This window comes from Phacochoerus africanus, chromosome 3, assembly GCF_016906955.1.
Source record: "Phacochoerus africanus isolate WHEZ1 chromosome 3, ROS_Pafr_v1, whole genome shotgun sequence".
Lineage (NCBI taxonomy): Eukaryota > Metazoa > Chordata > Mammalia > Artiodactyla > Suidae > Phacochoerus > Phacochoerus africanus.
In genome coordinates this window covers 127,459,183-127,470,664 of record NC_062546.1, presented here as the reverse complement: position 1 = coordinate 127,470,664, position 11,482 = coordinate 127,459,183, and the positions used below count along the sequence as shown (strand labels likewise).

The following is an 11,482-nucleotide window of genomic DNA, read 5'->3' as shown; positions in this document are numbered from 1 at the left end:
TTTTTTTAAATTATGATGTTTTTATGTAAGTACTCTATGAGAAGTCAATGTCCAATTTAATTTTTTCCCAGTACAAAATTTGGAACTGATTTTTGTAAAATCATTTCTCAGAAGAAATTTAATGTATGCCCTTGCTGTTGACATAGAATTCAATATGTTTCCATGAAAGTTCAGTAGAAACAGAGTGAGTTTATAAAACAATTGATAATATTTCATAACGTAGTTATTTTATAAGGTATTTACATTGTCTTTCTTTCCACATTATGACAAAAAGAAATAAAAAATAACCTCCCCCAAATTAATCCGATGATATCATGGCAGTAATTTTTTTTTTAAAAAGCAAACACAATTTGTTTTTCAAGTTATTTTGATGTTTAATAACAGTTTACTGTTATTCTTTTTATGTGCTTTTTAATTGGATACAAATTTTAGTAGGGAAATAAGCAAACATTCCTAAAAATGAATTATAAACAGCTGCATTTTAGAATACTAAAAGGATTTTAAAACTTTCAATTCAGCAAAGTTAATATTTTTCCCTAATTGAAATAATGGAAACACATAAGTGTAGACACTTTCATGGCTTAGGGGAGATGGTCTTCATGCCCCCAGAGTCATGTTCCTTAGCAGCCACTGTTGAGATCTGCTTCCACTACAGTCCTGCATGGTAGGCACCATTTTGTCTTCTTCAGAAGGTTCATCTAGACATTGATTACTGTTAACATGTCTCAAGGTGAGTCTCTGTAAAAGATAACCAATAATCAGTGTCACATATTCTATCTTAAGCTTCATTAGCAATCAGATTAAATATGCTCTTTAAAAAATCCTCTATTTTTTTTTTTTTTGGTGTAAACACTGTGATATGTTTGTAAAAGGAACTGAGCGCACAGGTGGCTCTGAACTAAGTATTATACAGCTTTCACTGTTATGGTTTCATCATTGTCTAATATACCTTTATTTGCAGATCGTTACAGAAATTGGTCAGTATTTATCATGCATTGCCAAGAATTCAGGCTCCGTTGCAAAAAGTCCATTTGTGAGCTTAGAGTTCAGTTGAAGAGTGAAAATATTAACAAGCTTTTACAAAATCTTAGTTTTCTTAGGCATGTGTTATTCAGTAACGATTTAGTAAATATGCGAAGAGCTGTCACAACTGTGACTCAAATAAACTGCTAGAGAAGTTCCCATAGTATCTGTGACTATGCAATAGTCATTATAGAACAGTAAGTATCATAGCAATAAATGTCTTGATAGTGTGCTGACCACATTTGGTTTACACTTTTAAGGATCTTAAACAATACCAACATCAAATAAAAACAGAGTTGAGATGGACACATATTTTAAAATATTATGCTATATATACTTTTTTCATAATAACAGTATTCATTAATAAGCATCCTCTCAGTAGCCAAATGCTGAAATATAATTTTAATAATTGCAGTAAGTTAGCCAGTTGTTACTTGTCTTCTCTTTTGTGTTCACATTTACATTTTGAAATCATATTTTTGGACTTTTCAGATATATATTTTAAGCCCACATGGTTTTACATATTAATGTACTAATTACATACATTATTATATATAGTTTTGCTCTGTTTCATGGGCAGTGAGTGCCTTGAACCATACTATATGAAAAACTTCCCGGCTAGAAGAGGTATGCTTGAATATGGGAGGTATTTACAGCCATACTGCCCTGAATGGCCTGATCTCGTTGGAATATAGTAGGTGATTTGCAGAGATATCTTGAAAAAAACATGTATTTACAGTTTTGTTGCAAATTACCAAAATTAAAAGTAGAAAAATATTTTTGGGGGGAGTTGGCTCTTGATACTATTTTGAAAGTTGGAAGATAAAAAATGTGGGGTGTATGCAAAAAAAATGGTGGAGAAGGACTCCCTAGACAATTGCAATTTATTTGGATTAGGACTACAAACACCCTGGACTGCACTTGCCCTGAGAAAAGATAGAATGGAAAATAAGTTTGTGGTAGAGAATGTTTAATAGACAACAAACAGGAAATTAAAAGAGGAAGGCTATTATATGTGAAGATTTGAAGATTGAGGCCTTTGTTGTTGCTCTTTTCAATATACAGAATCAAGCTATTTATACTGAAAAATGGACAAAAGAATAAATGGCCAAAGATAGGCAAGAAGATAGTTGATTTATGTCTATGATGCCAGAAATTATGTTGTCGGTTTATAAACCAACAGCTGACTTGAAAAAATATACAAAACAAAAACTTTTTTTTCTAGAAAGTTCTAGTTAAAAATAAAATATTCTTCACTTTCGTTACGTACCTGAGATCCTTTGTGTATATATGTCCTTTTCTAAAAAAGCCACTTACCCTTGTTTGCTTCTATTAGATCCTTTTAAAAAACATGTATATAACTTTAAGGATTAGATTGAATATGGGTTTTGTCAACTACATATATAATAACTTTTAAATATTAGTATTGTTCTTTCTAAAATATGCATAAATATTTTCTTTGAAGGAATTCATTAGTAGTTGAAAGCCACTGCTAAGATAACAACTAACAAATGAAAATACTCTCCTTTTCAATTTAATGCAGTAGAAAGACCAGACTTTTTAGGGTCAGATAGCTATACGTATGAATTTCTGCCTCCCCAAGTTACTAGCTGTGAAAATTTGGGCAAGCTACTACATCATTCTGAGGACTTAAGATTCTTTGTCAGATGCTTAGTTATACTTACTAATACTTAAAAATTCCCTTTTCCCTACTGCTTAAAAATTTTGACCTTTTAGTCAGCTATCTAACCATGATCCCTTGCCAACCTGATAAGGATAAAAATATTAACTGTTTATAGGTAAAATCACTTATGGTAAAAATGACCTCTGATCAATTAACTGCATCTACATCTAATAAATTGCATTGTAGTACCTGAAAGGAAGCCAAACTTTGGGCTTCTCTTAGTGCAGAGACTTGCAGTTTTGCATATTTCCTTGGGTTCCTGGCAGTTATTACAGAGCTATTGTCTCCTTTGAGGCATAAGGCTGTTAAGCCAGGGTAGTTTCGACATCTGTCTGATGTGACTCTCATCCCCTTGCTCAGGGTTATATCACCTGTGGAGAAGCTAGCTCTGATAAGACTGTATGAACTGCTGTGGGAACTGCTACAAATTCTGAAAGAAACAAGTTGTAGTTTCTGCTCTGTCATTCTATAAGTAGACTTGTGAGACTAAATAGTTAAGTCTGAGAAGACCACCTGGTGGGCACTTCACCTACCAGGTATGATTGCTTTGAAAACAATGGTAAGATAAGATAACATATGCAAATTGCTTTGTACACAAGTTCTCTTTGTGCAAAAGGTCCAGACTGTTCCACCTTTCCAGTGCATGTTTGGAATGTCCTTGTTTCAAGTGTTAAGTCTAAATCTAACACCACCCCTCCTCTCCTCTCCTCTCTTCACTTCCATTCCCAGCTTTGTCATAAGTATTCCAAGCTCAGCTGTGTCCTCTACTAACAACCTTTAAGCAATTCATCTGAGCCAGAATAACTCCCTGACTCCTTGTCTTATCACAACGAGGTATTGGACAATATAATAGCCTTTATTTACAGGACAGTTATCCCCTTAAGATAAAGAACTAGGACATGTCCTTATTTGTACTTTACAAGAATTCCATACCAGTTTTTTGACCTGGACTGAATAGTGATTCATTTTATTGCCTACTGAAAAGATACTGACAAATCATGCAAGTTCAGAAATGAAAGTACAATTTTAAAAAGCTTTTGTTATTATATCACTTAACCAACAAAAAGAAATAATAAATAATTTACTTCATAAAGTTATTGAAAATTACATCTTAGTCTTCAATGATGCATTTGCTTAAAGTTTCAGGTTAAAACAGAAAATTTTAGAAAGGATATATTATATCTGTACACAAAGTATCTGAATAAAAATTAACAAAATTTAATAATTTCAGTGTTCCAAAAACAGTATCTTGTTTATGTTAGGTTTTTTTATTGATTTTTTTCAGCTCTAATATGAAATCTGTTGTCATACAGATATGGCTATAGTTAGTCTAAAAAGAGCCAATGTGTCATAATGTAGTCCATCAATTATGTATATTTATATTTGAAATAAAAAACTGGAAAATGCTTATTAATAATGGACAAACACCACTTAATATATGTTGCCTTCAAATTAATGAGCAGCTAAGAAGTAAAAGACTGAAAAATAACTCCATGGAGTAATAGCACATGAAGATTTTTTAGACCACATTTTAAAGTTTCTAGATTTCAATAACATAACATACCAAAAACACTAAAATAAATTTAATAAAGTCTATAACACAAACCTCCAAAATTATTTGAGAAAGTAATCAGTAGAATTCTTAAAAATATTTCTAAAAATTTCCATTCTTGTATAGTTTCTTAGAAGCCATTTTTGCAAAGGGTTATCATTACATATTTCCACAGTGGGCTGTTGGGAGCCATCAGCTACTTTGCTTACTGAGAGACAGGACTGGGTGATTATGTGAAGAAGAGTGTGGGTCTGTTTGACAAAGAAAATAATGAATAATGACAAAATCAAGTATAAAGGCAGTAATAAATCAATCATTCTTAGCAACATACAATTTCTACTGGATTAGCACAGAAAGCACACGTCACAATAATTGCATCTATGGAACTGTAAGCCACATCCCTTTAAGCTGGCTTTCATGTCAGTTGTATTCAGTAGGAGTAAATGAAGATAAGACTGAGAATATGGAGAGGTATCTGAGATCAAATGATGAAATATTTGGGGTAAAAATTTATTTTGGATAGAAAAGATTATATTCTTAGTGCTCTGTCTAGTAATAAAATACTCTTGGCATTAAAGGAATTATTTTGTGCATGCATATCCCAAACCACTGATTAGTCCAGTGAATATTTTATTATAGTTTTTGGCTTCCTCATCCCTTTGCCCTAAACTTGAGTGGATGCCAGGGAAGAATCTTGGGAATAATTAGCTTTAAGCTTTAAGTTTACTTTGTACAGTGTGGTACTCAAATTGTTTCTATTGTTTCCAACAGGGCTAATTTGGTGGTGTTAGAAATGCTCCATCTATGCATTGCTACATTCATCTAAATGTCAGTTAAAAAATTAGTGAAGAAAAAAGAAAGTGGTCAACTCCATTCACTCTCTTAATTTGACCTAATTCTCCAAACATAACTTGTAATTATGTAGAGATAGACAAAATTAGACAAATAGATAGACAAAATAGACAAATTAGTCTATTTCCTCCACAGGAACATAAGCTCCAGGAAGGCCAGGGACCATGACTACCTTTATTAGCAAGTCCAGTGCCTGCTCACATGAGGTACTCTATAAATTTGCTGATTGAAATACTTAGTGGAAAACCAGGGCAGAAAATAAATTGGGATAAAATTAAACTTTATCTCTTGGGCAACTTAATGGACTCAGATCATTGGATTTTCCACTTCAAGAGCTTATTTTCTATGGTGAAATGTTAGATAAATGATTTACAAAGATTGAAAATATAACATCATTGTATGTAATAACTTTTATTTGTGAAATGATACTGTTCACTATATATAGCTGATTTGTTAAGGAGATAAAGTTTCTGGTCTTTTTTTTTTTGTCAAATCAAGTTTGACTTTACCATCTAAACTGTTTTAAATGTCTAGGCTTGATAATCCTCTATTCTTAGTGATTATTTTTGTGTGTGTGCAATGAACATATATTTGGTAAACGTCATGTTAACGTCAAAGACCACAGTTTTGGTGATTAGGAATTTCAAGTGTTATTAAAAAGAAAAATGAATTATAAAGTTTTCCTTGGTTAAAAACAATACTTGATTTTACTTATACTCAAGAAATGTACCTCCAGAACATGAATACAGTTTAAAATTTTCCATAAAAAATATATTTGTAATATTTCCCCCCAAAATGTTTGTCATGTGAATGACAATGAAAAAAAATCAAAGAAATTTTACTCTAGGTACTTATAAAAAAAACACAAACCAGAAGAAATTAGAAATCTGAAACTGTCTCTTTGAGATAAAAATGTATTTTTCATTTAAAAGACCCACAAAATAGTTAGTGCTTTTATTTGTTTGGAAAAAAAGTATATTTTATTTTTTTTGAGTATCCTCTCTAGAAGAGATACCAATTATTAATGTTTTGTTTTCTAGTAATTTTTGTCACTTAGGCAATTTTTTTTGTAATTGAGCTCATTAAATAGACTTCCCTTTATATTAAGGGTATCATTCTTATAATTAAATATTCTAAAAACCTAAAAAAATAAACAATTTCTACAAAGTAGACGACAAAAATCACTTAACTTTTCCATGGGAGGGGTGGTAGATATCCAATTTTGAGCTGTTGTAAATTATGCTATAATAAACATCTCTGAACATCTCTCTCCATATCTGTAATCATTTTTTTTCTTTTTGGCTACACCCATGGCATGAAGAAATCGCTGGGTCAGGGATCAAACCTGAGCCATAGCCATAACCAGAGCCACAGCAGTGACAACCCCACATTCTTAACCTGCTAAGCCACAAGGGAGCTCCTATAATCCCTTCTTTAAAGATGATTCTTAAAAATGAAATCTCAAGATCAAAAGGTATGAACATTTTAATAACACATATTAGCAAAATTTTAAAAATTAACAATAATTATTTTGCAATAATAGCAATGGCAGGTTTCTTATGCTTACTAGATACCAGAATACTATATTTGTGTCATCAGTATATGCATCAGAATACTGCATCTGTATCAGTATTGTGTGTTGCCACTATAAAATTTTCTTGACATAAGGACAGGATATATAAAGAAATGGATAAAAGAACACATATGAAATGATTTTTATGTATATATTTTTATGGTTATTTAAAATAACTATTTCATTTTCATTGGCAAATTTATATTTCTCTTATGCTATTTAGTCAAGACTTTGGATATTTTTATATTAAGTGTGCTTTTTTTCTTTTCTTTCTTTCTTTTTTTTTTCTTTTTTTCTTTTTTTTTTTTGTTTTTGCTTTTTAGGCCCACACCCATGGCATATGGAAGTTCTCAGACTAGGAGTTGAATTGGGGTGGTAGCTACCAGCCTACACCACGTACACCACAGCCACATTAACTCGGGATCTGAATGTGTCTGTGACCTACACTACAGCTCAAGGCAGTGCCAGATTCCTGACCCACTGAGTGAGGCCAGGGATCGAACCCACATCCTCATGGATACTAGTCGGATTTGTTTCCACTGCGCCACAATGGGAACTCTCTGCTTTTTATTTATTTTTTTTTAATGATCTTTTTTAAGCATACCAGTCCTTTGTCATATTTGTTACAAATGCCTCTTAACAACTTTAGCAAATTGTCATAAACTTAGTTTTGAAGACATTGTGACATACAGGCTGATATGCAGCACACTGCCAAATATCATTTCCTATAGCATTGTTTAAAATGTTGATCAGGAGACAGGTAATATGAACCCTAAGCTAGTATTGGTTTTTATTTTTAATAAAAAAATAATTGTTCTCTAAAGCATTTTACTGGGATTTACAGAATTTTAATCATATGATTTTGGGACGCATAAGAAAAAATTAGTAATTCCTGCCTTTAAATATATTTGGTTGTGCTCATGAAAGTTCCTGGGCCAGGGATTGAACTCACACTGCAGCAGTGACACGAGCCATGGCAGTGATATCGCTGAGACCTCAACCCACTGTGCTGCCAGGGAACTTCCTCAACCCACTGTGTTGCTGGGGAACTCCATGTTTATATGTTTTGTTATCTGAAACAAGATGTGTCATGGAGCATCCCCAAATATACCCTTTTGAAGATACAATTGCTCCTGAAAGCCAACTGGAATCAGGCTAGAGAAACAATTTTGGTGACAAAGTAAGAATCATAAAACTATAAAGCTAAGGCCATACTTTTGGATTAAAAAGCCCTGAGTAAAAAATTGATATTTTAATGAAAAAATAGAAGTGACTGCACATTTGATTGAAGAATCATGCCATACTAAAAGTTTAACATGAATCTTAATTGTTATTATGTATAATGATTAAGTAAGAATACATTTGGACTTTTAGATATTTAATTTAATAGCAAAAACAATAGAATTTATTGATCAAGTACAGAATAATAATTATTTAAATATTAATAATGAAGTTCTTATTAAAAATGTTAAATATGATCTCCTGAAAAGGTGATCTGTGCACTTGTTTGAATAGAATATGAGTATTCTAAAAAAAAAAACCAACAATGTACAGGTGTAGATGTTTAACAATTAAGAACTAAAAATGCAATACTAAAACTATTTAAATTCCTATTCGCTAATTGATTCTACATAAGAAATCACAGCTATGGGTCAGTGGGACATGGAAATATAATACTTGTCTGATATACACAGCCTTCAAAAGGTAAATCAAGCCACTATTTTTATTATGAATGCTACTTAGGGAAATGGCTGGATTGGCAGTTATAGATGACTTACCTTGAAATTATATTCCCATTTACCTGCTTTCTGATAAAGGTAAATAAAAGAGGAGGTATTAAGTAAAATCTAAATATAAGCTTCTACGATCAATCCCATATATTTTATATACTGAAAAAAAATTCCTGATATTGACTATGAGAAACATTTGATACAGATGGATATGTAATTCATAACAAGTATTTTCTTAGTCAACTTGCTCAGTCACATGAAAAACAAGACATTTTTAGCATCATATTTTGCTTTCTTTTTTTTTTCATTTGTTGCATAGTGTTTGTTGAGTGTAAATGTTCTGTTCTAAAATTAGATTCTCAGACTGTATGTAGCTGCCTGGATATTCAAAAAGCAATGTGATTATGTGCACTTACTGCAGTAAAATGTAAATTTCAAATGGATTGGAACACAGCTGCAATGAAATAGAATAATATCAGAAAACTTGAATAAAACAAAATGGATGGATGACAGACCTTTATAAAATTAATCTGTAAAATAGTTCTGAGAGATGAAATTGAGGGTTTTTCTTTTCTTTTGTTTTAACTTTGTGGCAGTGGGCTTTCATAGCACCAAAGTATTCAAGTAATTTATTCAAGAGATTCTAGATAAGGTGGGGATCTTCCTGTTTTGCTGATGATGTCCCCAAAATGAATACATTTGGCCAGGTATAAAGTAATATTGAATTAAATGCATGGTTGTGTTTAAGAAATATTTAGTTAAGAAATCAGAAACTCCATATTTCAAGTCAATATTGGCCAAAGACATGTATTTATTACCAACATGTGCTTAATTTCATTCAAATGAATGAGAAACTATTAATTTATATTATGAATATGTGTGGCTAAAGTTTGTAAGCAATCACAGTAATTTTATGACTGCTCATTTATCTAAATAGATGATATTTATTGCAATATGTTTTTCTAATTGTTAAGGAAAGGAGAAATTCTATGTGAATAAAATTTGGTACCACAAATAATGGATGGTATTTAACCATTTCTTTCACTTGTAATACTGTACATTTAGCTTCTCATATCATCAGCCATCATTTGAAAGCATCTATTTATATCTGATTTTTCAATGACCTCAGGAAGCAATGTTGTGTATTGGGCAGGTTGCTGAATTTAGTGCTAGAAACCTGGGGTGTACAGATCTAGACAAGGAATGTAAACACACTGAGCTCTGCTTTACTAATGTGAAAAATGCAAATATATTATCTTTATAGGACTAGTGTAAGAATTGTGTGAGAAAGTAGATAAAATTAAAGACACTCCGTAAACTTTATTTCCTTCTCTTTCTATTCCCCCCCCACCCCCGTCTAAGAAGTAAACAAACAAAAGCAGCTGTTTTAAGGCTTTATGATACTGTTTTATTTTTCCTCTGGATATTCCAACAATTCTGCTCCTATTTATGACTTGCTTTTTTAAGACTGAAAGGACTATGGGAGATAAGGTAATGGAATATGTCATTTGTTCACAATGCGAGATTCACAGTTATACCCAGAACAGGCTTTCTTTTAATACTTTATTAGGACCCAAATCCTGCCTCAGCAGCTTGGTGTGATCGTTGTACTTTAGGTTCCTCCTGATAAAGGAAGAGAACTTTAAGGTAAATTTCAGCTCTGTAATTCTGAGAACGCTACCAAGTTTCATTGTGCTTTGAAAGTGCACCACCTCAGAGGTCTCTCAAGGAAGAGTAAATTTGCCCTTGATAGTCATAGATAAAGAAATGAATTAAAGAAGTAACAAGTGTCACTCATCTACTTTTCACTGGTTGAAATATGAAACTAGAGCTGCTTGGCTATTACTCCCCTTTCCTATTTCAGCACCTCTTACCCTGTTGCTCCATTTCCTTCCTCCATCTCTCCTAGAAGCCTCGTCATTTTCCAAAATGAATTTACGCCTTTTCCTAGTGTTGCAATATTTTTCAACAGTGCATTTAAAAAAGACAAGACAGCAGAAGGTTGGCTACTGTCTAGACCTGTCCTTCTCAGACTAACGTGTACTTAAATGACCTGAGGATTTTGTTAAGACAGACTCTGATTTAGTGTGTCTAGGGTAGTTTCTCAGATTCCTAATTTCTAACAAGTTTCCAGGTGATGTCAGTAGTCCAAGAACTACATTTGGGTAGCAGCGGTAGAGACTATTTTGTAGAAGAAAGTGATCATAAACCTAAAACTTAAAAGGTAATTATAAAAAATAAATACCATATTTCAATTTCATTAAAAAAAATATTTTTTCCTGACTTCTTCACAAATAAAATCAGTGTTTTCTTTCAAAGCTGATATTTCCAGAAAGGCAGTGTATTATTTCTATAATTATTCTATTTTTATGTGTCTAGAGAAGACACATAATGAGAACATTATGATTTTCTACATTTTTAATTGGCAAAAAATCTGCATTATTTAAATTTAGACAAGTCAAACATCACACTTTAATTTTAATTTTGAAAACAAACATATAGGAGAGTAAACTATGTTATGTAATTATTAACATCAGATTGTTTAAAAATAAACATTTCTCAACATTTATAGCATATTATAAGTTTTAGGGCATGTGTTTTAGAAATAAATTTTGCATGACAAAAATATTACAATGCTGTAAAAATAATTGTATAGATAACTACTTGTTATTCAAAATAGTTACAAAAAACTGTATCTTAGTTGAAGCTACCTATTGTTTTCACTTTGCTTTCAAAATCCCTTAATATTCCATAATCTTGTTACTAGTCGATGAAAATATAAAGAAATATATATCAAATGATCAACAATAGTTATTTCAAGTATGAATAAATTTCAATTATGACTATAGAACCTATTGTCACTCAAAAATTATAGAAAAGTATAAAGATTAGACGTGGTATTCTGAAATTCTGTACTGCTTCATTTTATAAAAAATATGTACAGTCATTTCCCTTTCCTTTCAATATATGCTAGATGCCATTGTTTTTTAGCACAAGCCCAATAAAGTCCTCATTTCCTAGTAAAATCTAAGGAGCAACAACAACAACAAAAGTTTTTATTTTAAAAC

The 11,482-nt window shown here is 31.7% G+C and overlaps 1 protein-coding gene across 1 annotated transcript in view; it reads right to left on the bottom strand.

Annotated features, from left to right (window-relative positions):
* Window positions 1-365: 365 nt before the first annotated feature.
* GALNT13 (polypeptide N-acetylgalactosaminyltransferase 13) overlaps window positions 366-11,482 on the bottom strand; it is a 584,203-nt gene continuing 573,086 nt past the window's right edge. The window contains exon 13 of the mRNA XM_047770427.1: window positions 366-738. Within this exon, the coding sequence (XP_047626383.1) occupies window positions 598-738 (141 nt within the window). The 3' untranslated portion in view covers window positions 366-597. The remainder of the gene's footprint in view (window positions 739-11,482) is intronic.